Here is a 26,823-nt window from a genome sequence, read left to right as displayed (position 1 = left end):
GGCACCACAGCCATCGCAGGTCTCATCACCATGGAAACAAACACAGGAAAAGGAGCAGGGACCGGGCCCCCACCTTGGTGGAGGGTAGTGAGTCTCCTATTTATGGTACTAGCGACAATTATGGCCCTCGTACACATTATAGCAGAGAGAACAAATATTTCATTGCACAGAATCTTAAGATTCTTAGAATGACCGTTTCAATTTGAATCACTCAGGACAATCACTTGTGTTCCCAGACACTCCCTCCCAGAGAGTGCAGTTCCTGCTGGGCACTGAGGATGATGATGAGGAGCATATTCCTCATGACCTCTTCACAGAGATGGATGAAATCTGTGTGCGAGATGGAGAAAATCCTGAGTGGAGGGAAAGTGCCAGGTACCGTGTCATTACCGTATCCACACAGTCATGCCCTGTATGTTTTTACTGAAAGTTCTGATTGAACATGATCCCACTTATACTCATGAGGAATATAGCTGTGTGTCTAATGTTTGTGTCTCCGTCACATTAAGTAATCACAATTCATTGTTGTAACTGCTCGAGGAATTAACTTGTTGTTACTTTCTTTCTTTGATAATTGCCAATGTCAATCAAGATGCAGCATTTATTTATCATATGAATTATGTTCTTATGGTAAAATGGTATATCAGGCATATTTGATATAGTGATACCCTGATGAGAGGCAATAAGGATGGGGAGTAAGTAAGTGTTGTTATTGCAGCCAGAACAGATGGCCAGACTGTTTGCCTTCTGCTGGCTTCTCTCCTTACTGGGACTCAAACTCCTGTTACAGGTGGCTGAAGTTTGAGGAGGACGTGGAGGACGGAGGAGAGCGATGGAGTAAACCCTACGTCGCCACGCTGTCTCTACACAGCCTGTTCGAGCTGCGGAGCTGCATTATCAACAGCACGGTGCTGCTTGACATGAGGGCTAATAGCATTGAAGAGATTGCAGGTAACTAATGTAATGACACACACAACGGTAGTGACAACTTTAATATTTTCGGTCACTATTACATTTCACACATTACTGAGTTAACTGGCTGGAATTGAATGTTTTAGGCGAAACTTGTTTTTCTAATGCTGTGTTGTGCTCTTTATATTTGTTTGATGCACTGTTTGAACTCGAGGAAGATACTGATGCACTCACAAAACTCAACTCCCTCTTATATAGAAAGTCAATAGCTTGTCTGTGTCTACCTTAGATATGGTCCTGGATCACCAGGAGTTATACTCACCACTGGGAGACGATCTCAGAAATAGAGTGCGTGAGACACTGCTGAAGCGGCACCATCACCAGAACCACAAGAAGCTGGCCAATCGCCTGCCGATTGTACGCTCCATTGCTGACATGGGTCGACGGACATCGGACCTCCACCTGGACAAGAATGGTTAGAAACGTAGAACTATATATATCCTATAAAATATTGTCAGGAGAAAGAAATCCGTCTTTGGTTTAACTGGTCACAACATGTTGACATACTATGCAAAGTGTGAGAAGGGGTCCTCAGTGTTCATAACTTTGTTTTAAGGGGTCGCAAGTCAAAAGGGGTGGGACACTGCTTCACTGGGTTCTGTATTACATGTTGTTACCAGTGTTTAAGTTTAGATACTCTGTAAATATGCAATATGTGACTGTGTCTTCTATGCATATGGTCTCAACTTGCATATGCTCCATCTTCTCTTCATTCTGATTCTATCCACCACCCACCATCTGCCCACCCACCTGCCACAGCCCCACTGAAGTCAACAGGGGCTGGATATACAGTACGCCCCTGCACCTTTACCAGCTTATACCAAAAAAACTAACATATTGTAGAAGCAAATATTCTCATAATTCGTGTTGATACTGGCAACTCAAAGTAGGCTGATTTTGTTTGCTTGAAAGGGTTTAATTAAAAAGGAGATTAAAAAACAATATGCACAAAACATTCTATAAATATGCTAATGTATTTGGTGTGGATCTTCGCAGCACAAAAAAACCATTATGCTACATTTAGTCGTACAGGGTTGTAATATCATTACCCACAGGAATGAAAATATTTTGTGGTTTTATCCTTCGTAGTACAGGTAAAAGTTGTCCTCTGTGATCTGTGTGTGAGCCTCAATCCTGTTTGTTCCATTTCTAGGAATATTCTGTCACTCATGATATTTAGTGAAATTATGAATTTTTCCTAATTCTCCTTTCTGGATTACCCAGGTCAGATGACAGCCTCCCAGTCTCATTTAGCGGGTCCAGACGGGAAAGGGGACTTTAGTAGAGAGAACAGTTCTGTGGACTTCAGCAAGGTATCGTACACACACTGTCATAAAGTACACACATATAGCACACACTTACAGTACACACATACAGTGCTGTGACATTTTTAACCGGGCCGGTTAACCATGATTTACTCCTCTATCCTTTTTATTTTTTTTGTGGGGGTGAAGTAACATCTATACATGTGCATGTGGCACCCATTCACTTCAATAATAGCCTTTATTGATACATATTCATTGTCAGATAACGGATCAACGAGTCAGGCAGGCAAGACTAACACATATTGTCAACTAAGCAACCTCTCTGACCCGGCACTCTCTCTACTCCTAGAGGTTGAAGAGGGGGGATGGCAAGTATGGCAGGTTAACAAGGCGGAGGCCAGAGGTCATTTTGCTCACAAAGACACATTTTGCATCCCCCCTCAAGTTATGTGCATAACATCAGAACACTCTTATTTTCATTTCATACTATACTTTATATTTATACTTCACTACACAGAGGAGAAACATTTTACAGCTATACTTACTAGTTAATTTCTTCAGGTTAAAGATAGATAAAATACCAAAACGGATGAATGAATAAGAACACATGTTAGTAATGCATCAGCAACATTATAATATAATGGAAGTCACATGGGCCCTTTTTCTGCATAATGAGTGACTTTTGATACTTTAAGTTGAATTGGTTTATAGTAGTAATAAAGTAATGCTGCTATTTATTATATTTGACGAATATGAGCTGGCTTTTATTTAATTGTGCGTTTCTAATAACAACAGAGGTCATTGTTGGTATTTTTAATGGAAAGGCCATCTAGTTAAGGATTAGGATTATAACCATATTCAGTATTACTACCACATAACAACCACACACAGCAAAAACAAAGACAACATCTGTATTAAAACCTTTTGCATAATGTACAGAATGTTAACCTTTTGTCCAGGTCAGTATCAATAACTGTTTCATTTCCTTTCTCCTTGTTCACTTACACAATAATGCTCTGCTATATGGAGTGTATTTTTAAAACATTTCGACCTAATCATCCAGCATATACACTTATGAACACGGCAGCAAGGAGTCCCCCCCCCCTAATTTGCAGCAGCTGCATATCATCTTGCGTGTTGTTATTTACTCAATGCACACAGCACAATAATCAGTATTAACTGACTTTAATAGTCAGCACTACAACAGTGTTTATGGAAGTCATGACCCATCAATACATCACAGATATTCTGTTGGATGGTTCTGGAAAATCTCCCAGGAGCCACATGAACTCTACGAAGGAACAAACAACACTACAGTCAACACTTGCCTCCTCATAATTATCGCTGAAAAATCAACACCTTTAATATTGCAGAATCTTCTGTACAATGCTGTTTCACTGCATTAAAGAGTGTAACGCAGATTTAGTTACTGTAAGAGGATCAGTTTCATAGTCGGGGTCAGCTTTTATATGCTTTTAGGAATCATACTTGGGAAATTACATTAAATTAATTTGTATTTATTATTATGCAACAGTTCAAACTAACATCCACGTATCAATAATCTTTTGCCATATTCTAGAAATATAATATCCTATAATCTGTGAGTTATGTGAATGTTACACCCACACACAAAGTCTAGACAGCTGGATTATATTTAGGCTAGCATCCAGTCAAACCATTTAGTTTGGGGCTTTATGTGAGGATGGACCGCACAAATAATGACTATATTATATTGTGTACTTTGGAACATCATTTATTATTTTTATCTTTCTCAAAGCATGCTCACAGTCAAAGCAGCTTAGACGATAATTTAATCGGAAAGGGTGCCAAGGACTTTTTATATGGTATTCTAAACATTACACAATGTGTCCTCTTTCAGATAGACCTTCATTTCATGAAGAAGATCCCAGCAGGGGCTGAGGCGTGTAACGTGTTGGTGGGAGAACTGGAATCTCTGAACAAGCCGGTGGTGGCATTTGTCCGTCTTTCACCGGCGGTCATGCTCAGTGGGCTGGCTGAAGTCCCCATCGCCACAAGGTTAGTGTAACCCTGTCAGTTAGCTGTGATAGAGATTTAATTTGACAATGTATTTTAAAAAAATCTGTTTTTGCCTTTAGGTTTCTGTTTATTCTTTTAGGTCCCTTGGGTAGAGCGCCTCAGTACCATGAGATTGGAAGATCCATTGCAACACTTATGACAGATGAGGTAAGAATTCACTGACGAACACCTTATTATTATCATGTTAGCATTCTGCAGGGGCTATTTATTTATTCATGTTTTGAACAGTGTGGTTTGTTTTGAATGTCAACCAGATGTCATACTCAGATTTTCTGCAGGCACTATGCATAAATTCACAGTCCAACAGAACTCAACAAATTTCTGAAGTGATGGAACATTTCTCAGCATGAAACACAGCTCAGAGCTTTTATGACATGGTTTTGGCGATTAGTCAGCCCTCATGTCCTCCTTTTTGTCTGGGATTTAGGCTGCTCTCCATCATCACTGAGGTGGAAACGATGGGCTTTGATAAAGTCAAAATGTTGTTATAATGGGTAGATCCGATGAGACTAGATATTTTCTATATATTTTTTTTTTAATTATTATTTTTTGGGGCATTTTGTGCCATTATTCGATAGGACAGTCGAAGATAGACAAGAAAGGGGGCGTGGGCCTGTGCTAAGGACTCAACCTTAGTTATTGGGGTACTCGCTTCTTCCAGGTGAGATAACGGAGCGCCCCGAGGCTGTAAATATTGTAGGGGAAAATCACAAGTCAGTGAGTAACACTAACTTGTGTCATGGTGAGCAGGTCCTCTGTTTGTACAGTCACTTCTGCACATGTTCCTATGTGTATGTGACTGTGCCTGTCTGTTCGATTACAGTTAAGGTTGGCACATTCCTGCATTTGTATATCCATAAGTCTATGAAGTATACATATTGAGGGATGCCAAATACAGGGGGAGTGGTGAGGCTTGTGCACTGCACTGCAGTCAGTCAAGGTTTGAATACAGCCCTCATAAACTTTCCTTATTTTTCTGTCTCCAGGTGTTCCATGATGTTGCTTATAAAGCTAAAGACAGAAATGATCTGATCGCTGGGATTGATGAGTTCCTCGATCAAGTAACAGTCCTGCCTCCAGGAGAGTGGGACCCATCCATACGGATAGAACCACCCAAAAATGTACCTTCTCAGGTGAGTAAGATTTGTGTTCGCTGGTTGCCTTCCTTTACTCTCTTTCAGATTGTATGTGACTCTTTAGATGTTGTGGTTTAAAAAAAACAACAACTAATTTTCTGTTGGTTATTTGTTAAACAGGAGAAGAGGAAGAAAAGTAACATTTTACCAAACGGATTAATAGAGGGCGATGAGGAAGAGGAGGAAGGTGGCCATGGGGGTAAAGAACTGCAGCGTACTGGAAGGTACAAAGTGTTTCTGGAAAAAAAGTGAATTCTAATCACCAGTAAAAGAGCGTGACGTCTTTATAGGTATTATTATTATTATTATTATTATTATTATTATTATTATTATAGGTATTTAGAGGTGAAGAAATGCATTTTTAGAAATAACTAAGTCAAACTAAACTGTGGACATGCAGTGATGTGGCACTACTGGCCCACTCACAACACTCACTACTTTGTTGCAGAGAATCTATTTGCAGTTGAATTACTCAGCATCGAGAGCTTCACACATAACTCCATTTATTTTGCTATGTTTTGTAACACATATGGTTGTAAAGATATACCGCTTTCAAGGTATACCACTGCATTGAAATTGTCGGTTATCATATATTTGATTATCTAGAGTATTGAAACAAACTGACATACGAGTGTGAGTTAAAGGTACAGACAGAAGCAGTCTGGCTGCGCTGTCACACGACGACATACAGTATATGTTAATTGTTAATAAACATCGTATTGTGAAAAACTCATACCGTTACAACCCAAGTAACATATAGAGAAGAATTTGCAGGGAACCTGCAGTTAAAAGTGATATTTTTTCAAGTGTGCTTCTTAAATTGGGTTATTACAAAAACAAAATGCTTTCGGTGCTTCAAGTTATGCAAGAAATACATCAAAGAGAAAGTGTACTAATGCTGACATAGGGCACTAAATAATACTAAATACATAAATATGTGAGATAATACATTGCTCTTGCGTTGGTTTGATGAACGTATTTCCTTATTTTACGCTCTCTAAAATATACACAGACCTTTACAAAATCAATCCAGTAAACAAAAAAATGTCACTTTCCAGAAAATCTACACTGTGATGCTGATCATCTATTTCTGGGTAAACTTAGTCTGTAGTTGAAGTCATGACGTGGTTTCCATAGAAACATCCTGCCTGTCTATTTGCAGCTAGACTGTTGAACAGTGGGAAGAAGGGAATGAAGGGAAAGCAAGTAAATGAAAAAGAAAAAAAAGAATTTTAGCAAATTTTTTAAGAAAAAATATGTAATGTAATATAAATTAATTTATATGGCTGTTTATAAAAATAGGGTAGCTGTTATACTTTTGAAAAGGAAGTTTTCACGTGAATATATATGATTCAAGTGATACATTTCCTTTTTATATTTCCAGGTGGTTTGGTGGTCTTTTCCTAGACATCAAACGCAAGGCACCCCACTACCTGTCCGACTACACTGATGCTGTTAGTTTACAGTGTGTGGCCTCTTTCCTTTTCCTCTACTGTGCCTGCATGTCTCCTGTCATCACCTTTGGAGGACTCCTGGGCGAGGCAACAGAAGGACGCATAGTAAATCACACGCCCTTTCCTCTAAATGTTCACAGTGTTCTGCCAAATCTAGCTGTACACTGCTGTGCACTGTTCCAGCCTTGCAATACATTTAACATGACGACAGTAGCAGTTCAATATGATAAAGATTTTTGAGGTAACTGTCCACCAATAATCCTTCTGTCTTTTCCAATTCCAAAGAGTGCAATTGAGTCACTGTTTGGAGCCTCACTGACTGGAATAGCCTATTCCCTGTTTGCTGGGCAGCCCCTCACCATTCTGGGCAGCACTGGGCCGGTACTTGTGTTTGAAAAGATATTGTTCAAATTCTGCAAGTATGTCTTATTTTCTTGTGAATGTATACAGAAATGATCTCTTTAAACTATAATGTTTATTGTATCTGTAAACTGTGATCACAGCAGAAATGATCCAACACCAATGTACATTTTGCCTCCCTATAGAGCATTAAATAATCTAATTTTATGGACAAAAGACAATTTAATTTCATTGTGATAACAACGTCTTTAAAATCCACCACATTACAGACTGGAAATAATCAATATATGATGTGGTTTGATCACAAATCTGTGCCACAATGATTTTGTTCCCCCTTTAATCTGCACATAGGGAGTATGGCTTGTCCTACTTGTCTCTGAGAACCTGCATTGGTCTCTGGACAGCGACCCTCTGCATCATTCTGGTGGCTACAGATGCCAGTTCCCTTGTTTGTTACATCACACGTTTTACAGAGGAAGCCTTCGCCTCACTCATCTGCATCATCTTCATCTACGAGGCCTTGGAGAAACTTGTCCACTTGGGAGACCACTATCCCTTTAACAAGAACAACAACCTCGACAAACTCACCATGTACTCGTATGTGGACCCTTATTTTCACACACTATCCTGTGCAAAGTCGTGAAACAAAAGTAATAACTATTCATATGTCTTGAAGGTACTGTAAATCCCTGACAGATGGAGGATTATTCGATCACCCAGATGTTCATTTGCCTCCACAGATGTTCGTGCGTTGAGCCTTCTGACCCCACCAATGCCACCCTGAAGTATTGGGAGATGACTAACGTCACTGCCTCAGAAATCTACTGGGAAGCACTGGAGGCCAAGGTGCTTGAGTACATCAGCCCACGCTAATTTGGATTAAAAAAGAAGAAAAAAGAAAGAATAACATATGTTTTACATGCACACCATAGCTGAAAATATTTCGTAACACAAAGACAAACTGAAAAGAATACTGTTTATTTAAGTTTTCCACCTTAAAGTGGCATGCCCAGATGTAGGAAACTGAACAGAGGAGATTAAGGGCATGTTGGCTGGATTATATTGGATTACTCATTGCAAATCACTATAAAAGCACATTTTTGTACTCACTTAAGTTTTTTGTGGCCATGGTTGTTGATAAACCGTATTTGTGGAAACCGTCTGCTGATTCCTCTTGTTCATCAAATGATGAGTATGAATAACTCTGAACCACTATCTGTTGTTGCAGGATTGTATTGAAAACCGCGGTGAGTTTGTGGGCAGCGCCTGCGGCCCTAATGGACCCTATGTTCCTGATGTCCTCTTCTGGAGTACCCTGCTATTCTTTTCCACCGTCTTTATGTCCGCCTTTCTCAAGGAGTTCAAGTTCAGCAATTACTTTCCCACAAAGGTACTATTTTTCACACATTATCATTACATTAGAGTGCATTATGAACCAATGCATGAGGGTAAAGTTAGTACAGCTGTATAGTAACATAGTGCACTGGTGCACTCTAGTGGTCAAATGTAGATACTGCAAAATAGAAACAAGGACATTTGGAAATTAAGGAGTTCCATTTAATGTAACCCTTTTGTTTGCATTTATAGTGAGCAAAATAGATGAAACAGATTTTCCTTTCCATTAGGTGAGATCCATCATCAGTGACTTTGCGGTTTTTTTCACCATCCTAACCATGGTCTTAGTTGACTATGCCCTAGGGATCCCCTCTCCAAAACTAAAGGTTCCCAGCGTGTTTAAGGTGAGCTAGTCCACACAATAAGGTTTCATCAACAAATTGCTGAGAAACATCACCGAGCTACACATCATGTCTAACCAACAACAATCTTTTTTCTTCTTCTTTTTTTCATCAGCCAACCAGAGATGATCGAGGTTGGTTCATCCACCCTCTGGGGCCCAACCCCTGGTGGACCACAATCATTACAGTGTTCCCAGCTCTGCTGTGCACTATCCTCATCTTCATGGACCAGCAGATCACAGCTGTCATCATCAACAGAAAGGAACACAAACTCAAGGTACTTTCCTGTCCCAGTGTTGCACCCTGGTTGGTAAGATTGCTTTTACTGTACAGCATCTTGCCAACTTGGGGACTTGAATTGTCTGAACGTGCTTCCGAACTTCAACTTTGTTTCCTGGTGCTTTCCCCTGTTCAGAAAGGCTGTGGGTACCACCTAGATCTGTTCATGGTGGGGGTGATGCTCGGCGTGTGCTCTTTGATGGGCTTGCCCTGGTTCGTAGCGGCCACCGTCCTCTCCATCAGCCACGTCAACAGCCTGAAGCTTGAATCAGAGTGCTCAGCTCCTGGAGAGCAGCCCAAGTTCCTCGGCATCAGAGAGCAACGCTTTACCGGCCTCATGATCTTCGTCCTCATGGGCTGCTCCGTCTTCATGACATCTGTGCTGAAGGTCACTGTCTTTTATCATTTGTGCCTATCCATCTTTGTGCAATTATTCTTCCAGTATTATTCAGCGTTACTTAAAGTATCCCTCTGTAATTGTTGTACATATTTCTGAGTGCATCATCCTCAAGACATTGAATAATTCTTTGTTTAACTGATTGCAGCAGTTCTGCTCTAATAAGCAGTTACTGGCACATATTTTTGTGTTACTGACACACCACTTTTGTTGTTCTTCAGTTCATTCCGATGCCTGTATTGTACGGAGTATTCCTTTACATGGGGGCATCTTCTCTCAGAGGCATTCAGGTAACATTATTGGAATTGTACTGTATTTAATGCATTGTTTGTTGCTCAATGTATCACTACTGTTTTTTTTTTCTATGCTGCTGTCTTGGCCAGGCTTCCCTTGAAAAAGAGGTCATAGTATCTCAACGGGACCGACCTGGTTAAATAAAGGCTAATAAATAAATAAAACTACATGAGGAAACACACGGATACGACATTTGCCTCATATGACATTTGATAGGACCTATTCTGACTGGACTAAATACAACCAATGTTGTACAAAGATAATTGCATCACGACATAACAGCAACATTTTAGTCAAGCTGATTTTTGTTTTGCTTTGTAGTGTTAATGCTCACACCAGGCAATAGTCAATAGTGCATTCCCAGAGTTACAATGTCATCGGATAATCTTTGAAGATAGTTTATTCTCACTGAGCCATGATAGGGGAGCGCCTCCATATTGTCTGGTTGCCCAGATAAAACGTGTTAATTGGCCTCTAGTGTGTTCCCAGCAATTACAGAACACCTGGCTGTTATTTAATTGCCCTGTTTAGTTCTTATTTTCTTCTTTTTGAGGAACTCTATTATTGGTTGTGAAAACTATATTTACATTAAGACAAACACTTTTTGGAAAAAAAAAGATATTTTGCACACACGTCCTCCCATGCGTTTCAAGGGGATCCAGCTTGTTGTAGTTACACATCCAGCAGACAGAGCAACATTTAGCTTAATGTCTGTTTGCTGCTGGAAAGGTATTCACACTTTAAAAAAAAAATGTTGTTGAAAAAACGCTGCCAAAACGAATACCTTTAAGATGCTAAGCAGCTTCAGAGCTGGATTATCTAATTATCTGTGCGTAGGTTGTGGCGATCCTTCTGAAATGGTGCATTATGAAGATATATTTATTGCATATACTGTATTTCTATCCATCCATCTCTCTATTTGGGCCAAAAAACAAGTTACTAGAAATGTAAGAATTGTTTTATCATTTATCCTCTCCAGTTCTTTGATCGTCTGAGACTGTTCGCCATGCCAGCTAAACACCAGCCGGACTTCATCTATCTACGCCATGTACCTCTGAGGAAGGTGCACCTCTTTACCGTCATCCAGCTCAGCTGTTTGATTCTGCTCTGGGTCATCAAGACCTCCAAGGCTGCTATTGTCTTTCCCATGATGGTGCGTACACAATCCACTTCTTCAGGACCATTACATAAGCAGCATAGCTTTCATCACACATCTAATCTTAATGTTTATAGGGTTAAAGTGTGACAGATGTGAGTACCGATGTGTTACCAGGGTTAGTTGGGCACCTCACACCTACATAGTGATTAATGCAGGAGTTATTGGAGGGAGACAAAATACTTCATTTTAATTTTAAAGGTGTTACGTGTAGTATCTGGCCAACATTTAATTTTAAAAAACATTAAAAAAAATGAATTAACTTTATCAACAGAATGAAAAAAGGTTGCAGTGTTGGAGTTATGTCAAAGACATGTATGTATCGTTGAGATCTACTGAAATAAGCATGCTTAGCAACTAGCGCCGGCCCATCCACTTGTATTATGAGAAGTGATACTTATACCTTCTCCTCCCAGCGAAGTGGTTTCCGGGTGGCGGGGAGGACGAAATGAAAATGACAAGTAATGTTTTTATTTCTGCCACTTTGGATTTTAATCCAATAAACAAACTATCAAAAAATACATAGACTGTTCAGCCCCTTGTTAGTGGCACCGTAAACACAATATAGGTCAGATTACAAGATAGCAATGTTATTTTGGTTGGCTTCCAGATTGTTAGCAGTTTGGTTGCATTTTGTAAATTGACATTGTATGGACCCAGGATGGAGGGGAAATGCTGCCCCCCATTTCCGTGAAGCAAGTGGCTCCATTTTACACATTGCACCTTTTAACTAATTTGCATTGTTTAAAGTCACACCTTCTTTATCTACATCTATGACCTTACCTAAACAACAGTTAAACTGTTTTTCCTTTATGCTTCCAACACCACTTAGCAAAGCACAGCTTTCCGCTTTATTAGGATGTACAATGTTTGTGTCAATTCTGCAGGTGTTGGCTCTGTTGTTTATCCGGAAGCTCATGGACTGTTTCTTCACCAAGAGAGAGTTGAGCTGGCTGGATGACCTCATGCCAGAGAGCAAGAAGAAGAAGATTGAGGATGCTGAAGAGGTGCTGTTGCTACCATGAACAAATATGTATCACGACAGGCATGTCAATTTTGTTTAATTTGATTAATGTTTACATGCATTTATCTTATTTGACCCTCAGGAGGAGGAGCAGAGTATACTGGCAGAAGATGAGGGAGTCGTGCAAGTGCCATTAGCAGAAAACAAGTACGTTATATTTTACTTGCAGTACAAGTGTTACAAGTAATATTTACACAACAGTTTTATTTTAAATGCCATTTCATCTACAGTGCGTTTTAATCTTTTGAGTAAAGATGAAAGCGTAAATTGACATCTTTTTTCACAGGGGAATACCCATCATCAATATCACAGATGAAATGTCAAAAGGTTCTTTTGGAAATACTTGGATGGGCAACAGCTAAGATGTTTTAGAAAGAATCAAGACTTCAAAACATTACGGTAAGACTTTTTGCATCGTTGAATATCCAATATACTCACTCATAGCTTACAGTTGTTTTTGTGTTTGCAGAGAAAATCTGACACATGAAAATACATTTGAAAAGTTTCTTATTACGAATTGCAAAAGCCTTTTGACTCAAATAATGACAACTTCAAAAACAGAAATGATGAAAATCTACTGTACCTTTAGAACTCAATAATAATTGGATCTACACCGTTTGGGCACTAATAAGCTTAGATATAAATGTCAGTAAGGAGCTCTTTACATGCGAGTATTAACACAAGTCAGACACATCCTCTTTTTATATTTAAGGAACAGTTAGGCATTTTGGGAACAATGCCTATGTACTTCCTTGTTGAGAGTGAGAGGAGAAGATTGATACCACTCTCATATCTGTAGTGTAAATGAAAAGCTATGACCAGCAGCTGGTTAGCTTAGCACAAAGACTGGAAACAGGGGGAACAGTTAGCCTGGCTCTGTTGAAAGGTAAAAAAACCTTTTAGATCCAATGTTTTTATTCATAATCTCAAATAAATTAGTAAAGTATGTTCAGTATGATATTACAACGACAACCCTCTCGAAGGGGCCATTCTGCATGTTAGTTTTACTGATTATACAACTGTAAATTTAATTTTGAATATCTTTACAAAGTAGCAACATCAGAGTATGTTCTGAAATGACAATATATGCTTAATAAATACCTACTTATTATACATCTGTCTTTTCTTTCTTGATTCTCACAGTTCACCACAACAGTGTTTCACAAAACTGGTTTGCATGATGAGAAGCGTAAGATGAAGAAAATGGAGGACAGTGTTGTGAGTCTTTGGCACTGTCCCATCTGTGTGATCATAAACAAATCTGTATCGTATAATGTAATTAATCAATTCTTCACGTTTAGTCTAGTAAATCTCTGTGCGTTCGGTAAGTGAATAATTGTATTATCTGATGTGTCGCAAATATTCTGCCTCTTCATGATCCAATGAAACCTTCTATGGGACGTTTTAAATCTAGCTGCACCATATGTTAACTACGGATATGTAAATGGTTATGTACGTTTTTGTTGTTGGATAAATTTGTATACATTTTTTCTAAACATTTTGAAATATCATTATATCAACATATATAGCATAACATATCCTTGAATTAGTTTGTATACAGATTCCCTGTCATTCTTAATGCTCTCTTTAGACATTGGATATTATGTGTATATGTGTTATTGAGATCTAGTAAATATTTTAAAAGCCTGAGGTCATTCTTGACCATAACCATTAAAACATTCTGAAAAGCCATACAGAAATGTGTTATAATCCCTTATAAATCTTATAAAGCCAGCAAAATACACATTTCCGATGTCTGTTTATGGGATGGGGCCATTTAGAATCCCCAATAATTGTTATGATGAACAGGAATGAGTGCTTTAATGTGATTGATAAAAGGCAATATAATCTTAAAAAACAAATGCAATAGCACTTTCTGCCAGAATGTCCATTTTGTATTTACATGATAAATTATTTATCCGTATTTATTTTGTGGAATTAAATGTTTGCCAGACAATACCTTGTATTCTTACAGATACTTACAGTATTTTTCCTCCAGGTGTCAGTGTATTACTTATTGTAAATGTAAATTCAAATAATCTCATTATTTGTTTGAATGTTTGTATAAAGTTTAGTGAATCATGAATTAAAAATCGTCATCGTCATGAATGCAATTTTGTTACAGGATTACAATTAAGTTGTAATAGCTTGATGATGGGTATTCTCCTGTGAAAAAGGGTTTACTCAAAAGATTTAAAATGCACTGTAGATGAAATGGCATTTAGAATAAAACTGTTGTGTAATTGTCACTTGTACTGCAAGTAAAATATAACGTACTTGTTTTCTGCTAATGGCGCTTGGGCTTATTTTTTATAAATACTTAAGAAGTACAATTCTATTATATTGTCAATGTTATTTTACCTTAATACATTTCTATTAGCACTCTTTGTCTTGTCATTGTCACAGATAGACTCAATCCTAATAATAATGTATCCTATATTTATGAATACCTTCCATTAAGATGTCATCAAGTCACTATGAGGTAATTAGTTATTAGTTAACATTTAAAGGCTAATGTATCAGTATTAAGGACTGTTACTTCACATATTAATTTATACAGGATCACAATTTATGGAATTCAATCACATCAAAAAAGACCATTTGAGCATGCATTTGCTCAGTCTCTCTGAAAGCAGAATAGTATATTTGTACTCGCCTTATGTGCATTAAGTAATAATTTAACTAATTGGTAAGACATGATGAACACTTCCTTCAACAACAACACCCCTTGCTTGTAAATGTTGAATAAAGGCTGTTGGGTCATGCAGCATGTGGATGTAAACGCATACTACCAGTTATTAAAACAGCTGCTGTTTTCAGAGATACAGATCACATGCATTGGTCTCAAATGCTAACTGGAATCTGGCTAATTTGGTGGCATAAAGATTAATGCATGATGTAACTGAAGCCCCACTAACATCTGGCTTTTGTCTGCAGTGGGAAAGTAACACTTGGCATTAAATCCCTTGAGTGAGAGATACAATTCTGGAAATGATAATCCATTATATAATAACATATAATAATGCATAAACTCATAGTGACTGTAACATTGCTTCAAGGTGTGCAACGGGAATTCCCGATACAGCATGTTACATTAAATCAGTTATTTAATTGTTATGCATAAGTTAAGCATGTTTTTCACTTATTATGAAGTGTTTCAGCAATGTTGACCCCGCTTGAAAAGCAACAACAAAACCTTTAATTTCTAGACTCAGAGATAATTTGTATTGGTTCAAATCACATATCAGACTGTCAAATAATTAGGTAGCGCCCCATGCTTGGTCACGCACTGCATTGATGTAATTCCTGCAGGGGGATACCATGAAAGAAACATTGAATATCATTGCTGCTAAGCATTAATGTCCCACCCTCAGAGATTTGGCCTACAAATAGATTGAAGTGGGCAGAGGTTCTTGCAATCAGCAGCTGGTTTTGATATGCGGTGGATGACAGCTCAGAGAGGTGGCACATCCCAAAGCATGTCAAGCTGCTGGCTCATGTGAATTCCTGTTTTTGTCTCAGCGCCAGGAGGAACTGGAGAGCGTCGACCCGGTCATTGTTCCCAACGAGTCTGAGCTGATTGACGTGATTTCATGTTCTTTCATTCAGCATTTAGCCCTCATTGGTGTGCTGTCAAAGCATCGCTGGGTGCTCCTCCTCCAGTGAACAGCTGACAGGTGATATGCATCACCCTGTTACCTGATGGAAATCCCACAGCGCATTTCTCCCAGGGGAGCAACGTGTTTATTGATTTTTTTTTTTTCTGCCTTCACAAACAGAAAGATTAGGAGAGCGTGGTTGGTGCCTGCAGTCAAAATTGAACACTGGTGTTAACTGGATAATTACAATAGTTTGTATATTCTCATTTACCAATCGAGTATGTATAAGATGTTTACTTTTAAACAACTATTGATTTTGAAGTTTTAGAATTAATATTTTTGGTGGACATTAACTGGATCCTGTGCCTAAAACATAATCTCCATGTATTCTCTGAGATTATGTGTGTTGGACATGTACACAATCAGATGTAGAACCTTGACAAGAAGAGTGATCCTTGTCAAACCAATATTTCAAATGGGATTACATTTTTTTTAAAAGAGGGAACTCATAGATTGTACACATTTCTTTATTGAAAACTAAATATGACTTTTATCTGAATAATAAGAAAAGGTATTGAGACTATCTACAGATGTAATTATCCAAGTTGCAATTCAGATCAATAATGTGATTTTAACATATTCTTACACATTTTATGTGCGAAGGAAGATGCAGACAGCCAAAATGAGAACAAAATGAATTATGGTGCGAATGCTTGATAACATAAAATAGTCACATTGCATTTATGATTAAGACTCATTTCAAACATACTGTTCCTTTTGGCATTTTGACAACCTTCCCTTCAACCACTGTAGGCCGACAGAGCTTCTTATTAGCGGAATTTAATAGCATGACCAGGAAAATACTTGAGTACAGTTTGTGAAACATATAATAACGTCAGTGTGAATCGTTGCATTATTTAGGGAGCTGTTGGTTGATTTACTCTCTTCTGCCTCTGCCAGTCTTCAACCAGGACACAAACTCCTTGACTGCTTGGTCCTGTAGGTACGAGCTCACATCACTGGTGTAGGTGCCGTCTGCATGGCGTCTAAACAGGCTCCTGCAGAGACAGACACATCTATATGATACACTAGCTGTGTACACAATTGTGTTGTTGTCTGATCCAACACCCTGGGCATACAGCAATCTAGAGTATTAATGCAATTAAAGAAAGACTTGTGGCTTCCTTGATATATTACAGACTTGAGCCATATTTGATATCATTTATGCTATGCAACCAAATTGAAGTGATCCAGTAAGAAAAGAGCAAACTCACCCAGTCCTTTTTGAGTTCTTTAGCCACTGGACAAAGTCTTGTGCTCTTCTTGTCTCCAGATATTTACTGTAGTCGTTGGAAAATGTTCCCTCCGAATGTCTCTTCATGTTTGGGAGCTCAATGGGTTCGGCCAGCATGGAATTTTCAGCCAATAGACTAGAAGATTATGGAGATAATAAAGCTTTAGTTGACACAATCTCCACTCAAACACTCCCCGTCCTGTCATTTAGCATCAGTAATAATATCTTTACGTTTAGATCGCTTTGATGCTTGTGAAATTGAATGATCAAAGAATTTCCAATTACTATTTAAAAAAAAAATTAAGATTAACAAATTACACATTATTTGGTATATTTGGACTGGAGATCCTTTTCCTCTAATGTCGATAGATGAAACTTTGAAAGCAACATGTGGACCTACTACTAAGAGTCTTCCTTTAGAAACGTAAGAGAAAAAAAAAAGAAGAAAAAAAAGAAAGAAAGATTATATATATATATAAAAAAAGTGGTAGTTGATTTTCTGATGAAACACTGAGCCACCTCATTTTGGTTGTTCTCAAAAGATTGGCTGCATATTTTTACAGCTCAGGATGGTGTCACCAAATACTCATAACAGCCTTTTGTAATCCTCTCATAAAAAGATCTTTGCAAGGGGAACTTTTTAGGCCAATGTGTGGGACCAAGAAGAGAGCTGATCTTACATGGCGTTTCGGTCTGTGTTCTGGTCAGGCATCTGCCAGCTGCTTTGGATCACGATGAGGAGCAGGACTCCGGCCACAGAGTGAGCGCTTTTCATCGTTTGAGCTTCTGAAAGATGAGCAGAGAAAGACACTGTGAGAATATTCCAATGCAGTATGAGAGAAATAAAATACAATGTAGACATGTATATATTTGAAAGGAGGAAGGTACACAAATTCTCACCTGTGCTCCTTGCTGTCAAGCGTCCGAGAGAAGGATTGTAAAGTGCGTTGATTGGTGCCCTTCTTTCCACTGAAGCTGTTTCATGGTCCTCTTCTTGATCTGCCCAGTCTTATATAGTGGAGCTGAGGAGCATTCTCCCAGGTGACTCCCCCGTCACTGAAACATCAGCATCCTCTGTTACTCTCAACCCATTAGTCAGCTTCCATCTCAGTCCACTGAATGTATTTGACTTTGTTTAAAGCAAGCTGCCACTTTAGGTGTTGCAATCAAACATGACCTCCACCCTGTCAAACACACACTGCCAAATACTGGCACCCATATATGTTCAAATGACTGCTTCTCAAGTCTCATGAAGCAAAAAACTGAATATTTTGTTTTATCATGCTATATATATATATATATATATATATATATATATATATATATATATATATATATATATATACACAATTATACAATATAATCCTTTTTTATTATAAAATTCATGTATTTTCTCCACATTACTTGCATGTGTGTAAGCTTTAAAATGTAGTAAAATGTATCAATAGAGACAAAATATGGATCACTTAATTCTTTTTTATCCAAAAAATCTGTGGCAAAATCATCATGGACAAATAATCAATCAGTTTTATTTTAAAACAATGTTTATTCATTAGAACATGACAGCTACACACATACAATGCTGTCCAATTTATCTATTGTATGATATCACATAAAAGCATAAATGCATGCATGGCTTTTAGTATGTTTTCAATGTCAGATATGTTGACAAAGAATCCCTAAATCCACATAAAGCACAAATATGTGAGTATTTAAACATCCATTGCACACATACACAACACACTAAAACAAATGTGGACGAAAGAGTTCTTCCTGACACACAAGATTAAAAAAACACACAAATTAGAAAAGAAATGCTGTCACATTCTTCACATCTATTTGGGATAAATGAGGCATTTCTTCAGGAAGTGGCTCATGAGGGTGTATGTATGAAAAAAGGCGGATCCTCTGAGAGCGTGGTCCTTGTCTGTGTACCACTGAAATTAATGCCAAATTCAGATTAGTAAATAGCCTCTAAAATTCAGAATTCCAATATAACATTATACACATTTCAAACCATATATTTAAGACTATGCATTATAACACATGGCAGTGTTTTTTCTCCATTTGAAACTTTCATTAAATCAACACCATCAAGGCCAATATTAGTCCCACTTCCCTGAGTCAATATTTACCATCGTCTCAAAGTCCACTTGCTTGTCCACCAGAGCTTTGGAGATCTGTGCTGCCTGCTGGAAATGGACATTGTCTACAGGAAAGAAACGGCTTTCACTATGTGAATGAACATCAAAGCTCAAGGCAAACAGGGTCCATTAGTGAAAGGCTTTACTGCGTTACCTGGTACACTGTTGAGAAACAGGGCCACCACATGCTCAAAGACTGAAAATAGGAGTATGTTGATGAGACGTACCATCTGCTGTGCCGTGAACCAATAGGTAGTCGACTGTTTTGAAGTTCATTGCTCTGGCTGTCACTGTGGAATTCTGTTAGATAAAAGAGATATGTCACTATTAACAACGTACTGTATGTCTCAAGTCAGTATTGTGCAGTTTGAAAAGAATATTGTGATAGAGCTGACTTGTCTAAAATGTACCTTGTAAGAGTCAGCATTCTCTGCGGGAATGCCCATGTAGCGTTCGGTGTACACTGCATCTGCAAAGAAAATACCACAATTATACAGCACATGGTACACAAATGACATTTATTAAACAGAAGGAAATATGTTTTGAGAGAGTTGACAACATTTATATGGAGATTTGAATCTTTAGAGGGGAGGGAACTCAGTTGATTTTACACGTCACATCACTTCAATTCAACTCATTTTGTATAGCCCCCAAGTCACAAATCACAACTTTGCCTCTTAGGGCTTTACAATCTGTACACATTCAACATCCTCTGTCCCGGGACCCTCACATTGGTACAGGAAAAACTCCCCCCCATAAATCCTTTAACTCTGCTTGAGGTACGTGGCTCGAGGCTACATTATCCAGCACTTGGAAAACGCACCTGAATCTCCAACCAAATTGTCTGGGGTCGGGTTGCATTGTGAGTAACATTGATGCCAGATTTTGGCAAAGGAGAAGAATGCATGTAATAAAAATTACGATATCTGCTGTTTCTGACGATGTTATGGAACTGCAATGGCAAATCATAGAGAACACTCAATTGCATTGTAGAAATGATAACATATGAGGGAAATAGTTCTCTCAGATGTAGAAATATATACTATTGCATGTTTAAACACAGACCATAATATTCCCACTTGGCCACTGGGGCGACTGCTATGCCACATTTGAAGAGTCCAGTTCCAGCACCCAAGGCCATTGAGGTGACGTAGCCACCATATGACTGGAAGTCAGAATAGATTGGATTTAGTGAATGTAAAATCACTGAATAAGAAGATAAGTACATGAGAAATACAGAGAGCAACAAGACAGCAACTCACCCAGCCCCATATTGCTATTCTGTCTTTGTCGATAAAACCCATGTCGATGAATTTCCTACAACACATAAATAATTTATTAGTCACAGAGGTAAAGCTAACAAATGGGATCACTTCCCGATGCATGCGATATAACATGAGGAGATCGGCTGTAAGGACACACGCTACCTCACTGCCGCTATCTGATCCTCCACTTCGAACGTCCCAAGGCGTTTGTAGATTGAATGCATTATTTCATCACCTTGGTAACCGCTTCCCCTTCCATCAAAGCTGGCAATGATGATCTCGTTTGAACTGGAGAGGTACGTGCCCCAGTTCAGTTTAAAACGATAGTCCACTTCTTGACTGCAGGGGCCTCCATACCTGCGCGGGTCAGCAGCAGCAGATGTCATCAAATGTTTACGAACGCTCACTGATTTATGTTGCAATGGAGCGCCGAGGAGTATTGTTTACTTACACATCAATCAGAAGAGGATACTTTTTAGACTTCTTGAAATTTAGTGGTAACATCATTTGATACCAAAGATCTGGCAAAAACAACAAAAAAAGTTATGACAAGCTGCACTATTCCAAAATCAGAGGCAGATTAACCACAAACCTAAAAAGAAAGAAACGTAATTAACAATAAAGCAGACACATAACAGCAGACCCATAATACTACATTTGGGTGACCAGTGAATAGGAAGAAAGGGAACGTGTTTTAAATATCATTATCATCACTTATTTTCCTGTTCCTTATTTCTGTTATTAAACAAATGCGTTGGGTCCAAACCTGTTACACCTGAAACCTGACATCTTCAAACATACTGGAAGGGATCTTTAAACATGTCTCACCATATCCTGCAACCTTTAATGTGCCATACCGCATTGTTGGCATTTGGAATTCTGACAGGATGTTTTGCAGTTCATTGTTGTCTTCAAGAATGGAGAGCTCTGACAAAAAAAAAGAAGAAAAAAAAAAGATTTGAATATCAAACTATTCTCATGCTGGAAGTTACTGATTTGCATACAAGTGAATATCAAAGATATTTCTACTTTTAAACCACAAACTGTTAACCTTCAAGATCTGCCACCTCTCTTGATGCAACCTTATTTCAGTGTGGAAAGTACAGAGCTGACATCACCATAACACATCATAGCCTTTACTTTTTCATAACTGACACCGGAGGTTAACTTGCATGAAAAACACAAGATTTAAGAATGTTACAGTTATTTAGTTTGCCTACAACAACAACATACTAATATATACATGATCAATCTGCGCACATTTGTGCCGCACACAAAATGAGATGAAATGACATTAATTAACTGTAAAATGCCAATGCAATAAATAATTCAACAATGGGCTTAGGGTTAGTAAGGATACGGACCTGCACCTGAGCCCCTGTTGTCCATGAGTGTGTAGATGGGCAACCCAGGTCCTGGTAAAAACAAAAATAGAAAATGCCCAATTATTTTATCAAACATCACGTCTTCTGTACCACTTTAGAAGTCTTAGCACAGATTTTTGTTCACAAATGCTTCTTGCCAGTGAGTTATTGCTTAAGAGAAGATGTCGATGGGTAACTGACCGTAGCAGTCCATTCGGTAGTAAGAGGCGTTAGAGCTGAAGTAAGCTGAGTTGTACTGACACCTGTCCTTACGCAGGTCACAGGTGAGACACTGAGGAGCAGAAGGGCTGCTTCCAATAATAACCCTGATAAACAAACAACTCATGTCAGTTATGACAGTTCATCCTAACGTTGTAATATTTAGTGTGCTCTCGTTTTATTCTTTGTAAAATCCCACTATGCTTCGGCGAAATCGTCTGCTAGTCTTCCTGGGGTCCACGAATACATAACAGAGATTAAAATAATGCCTTACTTGTAAAGATTTCTCTTCACAGGGATTCCTTGGTACTCATTACTCACAAAATATCTGTAGAGAAGCATTTTAGATGAGACAGATTGACGTGTATTCACTTTCTCATATACTTTACGTTGTGTGTAGTTTAGTGTACATCACTCACATGGCATCTTTTGTTAACTTGGATATGTAGATGACTTCCCACTTCCCAGAAGTGATAGGTGTCACTTTGCCCTTCACAAGAGGAGTGAATACAATACTCAACACCAAAGACGGGTTAAAAGCTACTGTGCAGTATACCTTGCTTGAATATAATTGAAATATACTTACATCTTTCACAAAGTGAATATGTTTGTAGCCCTGAGTGTCACTCAAGACTTTGTAGAAACTGAGTTTATCATCAGCAAAGAAAAGAGGTAAGGGGACGTACTGGAAATAAAGTTGATATTTTACAGTCATACACCGGATCAAACAATTCATTCACAATGGTGCAACCTCTTGGACACTTACATGGCCGACCCATCCCGTCTTGCTCGTTTGCTCAAATTTCTATAGAGAGCGGAGACATTTATCGAAGTTAATGAGCGTTTCCTGAAAAGACCATGAAGTCAACACATTGTTCATGACAGCTACCTGTTTTTCTTGCCAGCCTGTTTCATCAAAGTCATAGATCTGTACAACCACGTAATTCTGTTTTCTCGTGACCCACTGCACAGCGACCCGCTCGTCTGTAACCCAGGTCACTGAGCACAACATGTGATCGCTGAGCAAAGGCAATAGAAAGTGACAAGGTAAGGCAGACCATGAGGATATTGTGTTTGCTTCTGTTTTCAAAGAACTTTGATTTAATTGATGCTATGAAGTGAAGAATATACAGACCCAGAAGCAACAGAAGCGGGGGCGACCACCTGTGCGCGGCGGGAAGGATTTGTGGTATCAACCACAAACAGTTTCACCTTGGTAAGGGGAGATCCAGCCTGCACCAAAATCCAGGAGCATTTTTGTGAAATAATTACATGAAAGTGTGAGGAAGATAAATTGTGGACAATGTGCCAATATAATGTGAGCTATAAATAAATGGAAATATAGTGCCTTGCAAAAATATTCACCTTCCAAGGCGTTTTTTTTTCCTATTTTGCTGCCTTGAGAAAGTTTAAACTCCAGCAACACTTGCAGTATAATAAAACAACGTTGGAGTTTAACCCAACCTATTTGACTTCATCAAGGTCATCTTTTCCCTTCCCTTCTCCATGCACTTTAAGTAGAAGGTGAAGTTGTGCCATAAACCTCCACTTTGGACCAATTGAAATGAAATGGAAAGAATATGGCATCACAAACAACCTGCCAAGAGAGGACCAATCCTCACGGACCAGGAAGGCCTTTATTCAGACAGGCAACAAATAGAGCAAAGATAACCCTGAAGGAGCTGGAAAGAGAGATTGGAGTATCTGTCGATAGGATCACTGTAAGCGTTTTTTGATCTACAGAAAAAAAGTATTTTTTGGGGGAAATCAACAACATGTGTCGAGGTAAAAGGCATATGGGAAATTTCTTTTTCTTTACATTTCTTTTTTTTTAAATTCCAGGTTGCAATGCAACAAAAAAAGGAAAACCGCCAAAGAGGGTGCATACTTTTAAAAGGCAGTGTAAATATTGAATCCCACCTTTGGGTATGGAACAGCCACTGTCTCCGGATACTGCTCAGCTCCATACAAAGAGAACTCAATGTTGTGAACATTTGTATCATTAAACTCTGCATAAGCCAAATATTTGCCAGTTGATGACCACCATATTGCCCCGTTCGACGCAAATACTTCCTCTGAAATTGTTGGAAGAAAAGAAATTGGTCATCATCTTCCGTTAAGAGACACAGATGCACACCTGAGGAAGAGGAACTATTATACTTACCCTCATACACCCAGTCAGGGACACCGTTGAGGATCTCATTTTTTTCCCCATTGTGGGTTACTTGTACTGTTTCAGAAGTTACATCAGATTTGAAGAAAACATTGAAGTCTGCGACGTAAGCCTGCAAATCAAAATGTAGTTTTAGTTTTTGATTACAAACATGGTACAAATCCATACTCTAAACTCAACTTTACTTCATCCAGTACACTTTTTAACAACAGTCTTGTAGGACCTGATATTTATTTCGGAGTCCCATGTTGCCTCACATGGTCACATATTTCAAAGTCAGTGATGTTGAAGCAGCTGTAATATTGTTCATTCCAACTAAATGTGAAGACAAGGCTTCCTGGAGTACACTTACATATTTGTTCCCTGTTGGGGCGAAGGCAAAGTACTGCACAACAGTTGGAAGATTCACAGGCATAACAAATGTTCTGGAAAGACATATGTATATAATTTAGGCTGATACGAAATACTTCACTCCCTTTTAGTCGGTTTGTCCATTCATATAATGAGAAATGATGGACTGTATTACAATAAAACTCTGCAACTTACGAACTCTCCCTGTCATAGATGGAGTAAGAGGCTGTGAATGAATGTCTCCATTTCTGTCGGAGTGCAAACACAAAATTAGTTTCAGACGTTGTGTATCACTTTGTTTTTAATGTTGAACAAATTTAAGGAGACATTTACAGTGAACCTCTTGTTAAGTTGAAATATTGTCAAAACACACGGGGAATATTCACTGGGAGTTTCTCACCTTTGTGAAATTGCTTTCAAAAGCGATGTATCTATTGTCACCTGACAACATGTAATCTGTGGCATCCACTTGAGCCTGCAATGATAACAATTATAAAAATATTAGTATAACATATAGGTTATTATCCTGGATTATCACTGTGGTTTTTGTTACAAAGTGTTCATTTTAGAAAATACAAATATATTACAAAGGTTGAATTGCTCAAATAGAGTGACTCCTCATTTGTTTCAGCGTTGTGGAGGAAGACATTCCCATCTCTTGTTTTATGCAGATATTCCTTGTCTGCAGATATAAAAGACAATACAAAACATGTGTGAGAGATTTGTACACAACATGATTTATATATTGTCTTGACCAACCTGTGTAATAAATAGATTTACCTGATATCCAATACAAATTGTAGGATCTCCTCCTAATGGTGTCATTGAAGTAATCCTCAAGGGTGAATGGCCTTTGGGGACTATCCGACTCTGAAATGATGCACATGCTGCATTAAGGCCGCCTACAACAATACCAGCAATCCAGTGGTAGAAAAGGAATTCAGATCTTAAGCAAAAGCAGCAATACTGCAATGATAACATTACACACACAATAACTCAAGTAAAATTGGCCTACATCATTATTATTAGCATCAACACCTGTGTAAAATAACTCATCATACACAACAGCCCTTTTCAGAATGATATACATATATTGCTGGATTACATTTAGGGATGTATTAATAGGAGAAGATGAGACTAATCTGTATTACGTTACACACTGCTAGGTGGCTTAATCTAAAATAAGTTAATTTACATGTTGTATTAATAACCTAAATCACACAAAGTTGTCAAATAAACGCAGTGGAGTAAAAAGTACAACGTTTTGCTTCATCAAAGTTGTGGAGTAGAATAAAGTAAAGTGTGGCAGTTAGAGCAGAAATAAATAATAACTCATCCATCTACACGTCACGAGGTGGCGCTATAACTTCCTGCAGCGTGCTATTACTCTGTTGATCCATATAAGAACACTTATTAATCATATAGCTGCCTGTTCGTTCACACGTTTGTTACTGAAACAAGACACACGTATAAATAAGAAATAAGACATTTAGGCCGCAAAACAAAGCAAACAAATAAAGTCACCAAAACAAAACAAGAAATTAACCAATCAAAAGCATTCATGTAATATTGTTGTTTTTTTAGCACGCTCTATAACTACGTACTATACATACTTGCTTTTGTTTTACTCTTTAGTGTCACACATTGCTTCGGGATATTCTCACACTGAGCTCCAACAAGCAGAAAAGGATCACAGAGAGAAAGAAAAGCACAGACAGGTCGGGCCTGAGCTTCAACTTACGGCTGTAATAAACGGCTGAGATCGTTATCAACGTGATGACGACAGCCGCCCCCATCACCCCCCACAGCTTATTGCTGCAGCCCTGTGAAAGGGGACACAAAAGTTTCAAAAACCATCCTCCTCTTGAAAATCACACAACACCAGCTGACGCTGCAGATTCTCCTGTTGTGTTCCATTCACGCATCCCCACAGCTTTCTGCACACACTGTAAGTCCTTTACATTTACCAATGATCCATTTATCTGTATGTTTTCTTTATATGTCTTTGAGCTGATGAATACATTACTGACCATGATGCGGGAGAAGTCGCCGTGAAGCTCTCAGTCTTTAATAATCCTTGAAGGTCGACGGTGTGAAGTTTAAAGTGACTTCTTGGAGACGCGCTCTGCTGAACATGCTCTCACAGCAAAACTGAAACAATGGTTTAAAACTCAATATGGCTACATGAGGAAAGCTGAGCTCCGTCCTACTTTTAGTTGAAGCAAGGCTTCAGACTGCATTCCTGAGGAGTCCGACACCAGACAGACAGAGATGCCTCCCTGA

General features: G+C 38.5%; 3 protein-coding genes across 3 annotated transcripts in view; 1 reads left to right on the top strand and 2 right to left on the bottom strand.

The window, feature by feature from the left end:
* The window catches only part of slc4a10b (solute carrier family 4 member 10b), a 25,204-nt gene extending 12,711 nt beyond the window's left edge, over positions 1–12,493 (top strand). The window contains 22 exon segments of the mRNA XM_034561843.1: positions 1–105; positions 237–375; positions 791–951; positions 1,202–1,387; positions 2,197–2,285; positions 4,117–4,274; positions 4,355–4,442; positions 5,282–5,428; positions 5,552–5,655; positions 6,816–6,990; positions 7,171–7,304; positions 7,597–7,842; positions 7,986–8,091; positions 8,474–8,635; positions 8,871–8,984; positions 9,097–9,258; positions 9,397–9,648; positions 9,879–9,947; positions 10,931–11,104; positions 11,995–12,114; positions 12,214–12,278; positions 12,418–12,493. The exon segment at positions 1–105 is cut by the window's left edge and continues 48 nt beyond it. Coding sequence (XP_034417734.1) covers positions 1–105; positions 237–375; positions 791–951; positions 1,202–1,387; positions 2,197–2,285; positions 4,117–4,274; positions 4,355–4,442; positions 5,282–5,428; positions 5,552–5,655; positions 6,816–6,990; positions 7,171–7,304; positions 7,597–7,842; positions 7,986–8,091; positions 8,474–8,635; positions 8,871–8,984; positions 9,097–9,258; positions 9,397–9,648; positions 9,879–9,947; positions 10,931–11,104; positions 11,995–12,114; positions 12,214–12,278; positions 12,418–12,493 — 3,032 coding nt within the window.
* A 4,174-nt stretch (positions 12,494–16,667) lies between these two features.
* gcgb (glucagon b) lies at positions 16,668–17,799 on the bottom strand. Its single transcript, XM_034561168.1, has 3 exons — positions 17,705–17,799; positions 17,005–17,160; positions 16,668–16,788 (listed from the first exon to the last, which is right to left on the bottom strand). Exons 1-3 carry the CDS (start codon positions 17,797–17,799, stop codon positions 16,668–16,670), a joined length of 372 nt encoding a protein of 123 aa, XP_034417059.1.
* An 815-nt stretch (positions 17,800–18,614) lies between these two features.
* Positions 18,615–26,737, bottom strand: fap (fibroblast activation protein, alpha). The gene is made up of 26 exons (XM_034561688.1): positions 26,571–26,737; positions 26,282–26,363; positions 25,321–25,410; positions 25,128–25,222; positions 24,941–25,015; positions 24,736–24,788; positions 24,542–24,614; positions 24,181–24,301; positions 23,937–24,091; positions 23,152–23,249; positions 22,906–23,035; positions 22,783–22,821; positions 22,603–22,701; positions 22,436–22,506; positions 22,291–22,344; positions 21,999–22,123; positions 21,798–21,848; positions 21,262–21,360; positions 20,885–20,954; positions 20,596–20,790; positions 20,431–20,485; positions 20,234–20,333; positions 19,579–19,637; positions 19,396–19,468; positions 19,160–19,233; positions 18,615–18,961 (listed from the first exon to the last, which is right to left on the bottom strand). The coding sequence occupies exons 1-26, from the start codon at positions 26,571–26,573 to the stop codon at positions 18,860–18,862; spliced, it is 2,241 nt and encodes a 746-aa protein (XP_034417579.1). The 5' UTR covers positions 26,574–26,737; the 3' UTR covers positions 18,615–18,859.
* Between the last annotated feature and the right edge of the window lie 86 nt (positions 26,738–26,823).

The sequence above is a fragment of the Cyclopterus lumpus genome, chromosome 21 (genome assembly GCF_009769545.1).
Source record: "Cyclopterus lumpus isolate fCycLum1 chromosome 21, fCycLum1.pri, whole genome shotgun sequence".
In the NCBI taxonomy this organism is placed as follows: Eukaryota; Metazoa; Chordata; class Actinopteri; order Perciformes; family Cyclopteridae; genus Cyclopterus; species Cyclopterus lumpus.
This window is presented reverse-complemented; position numbering and strand designations above follow the sequence as displayed.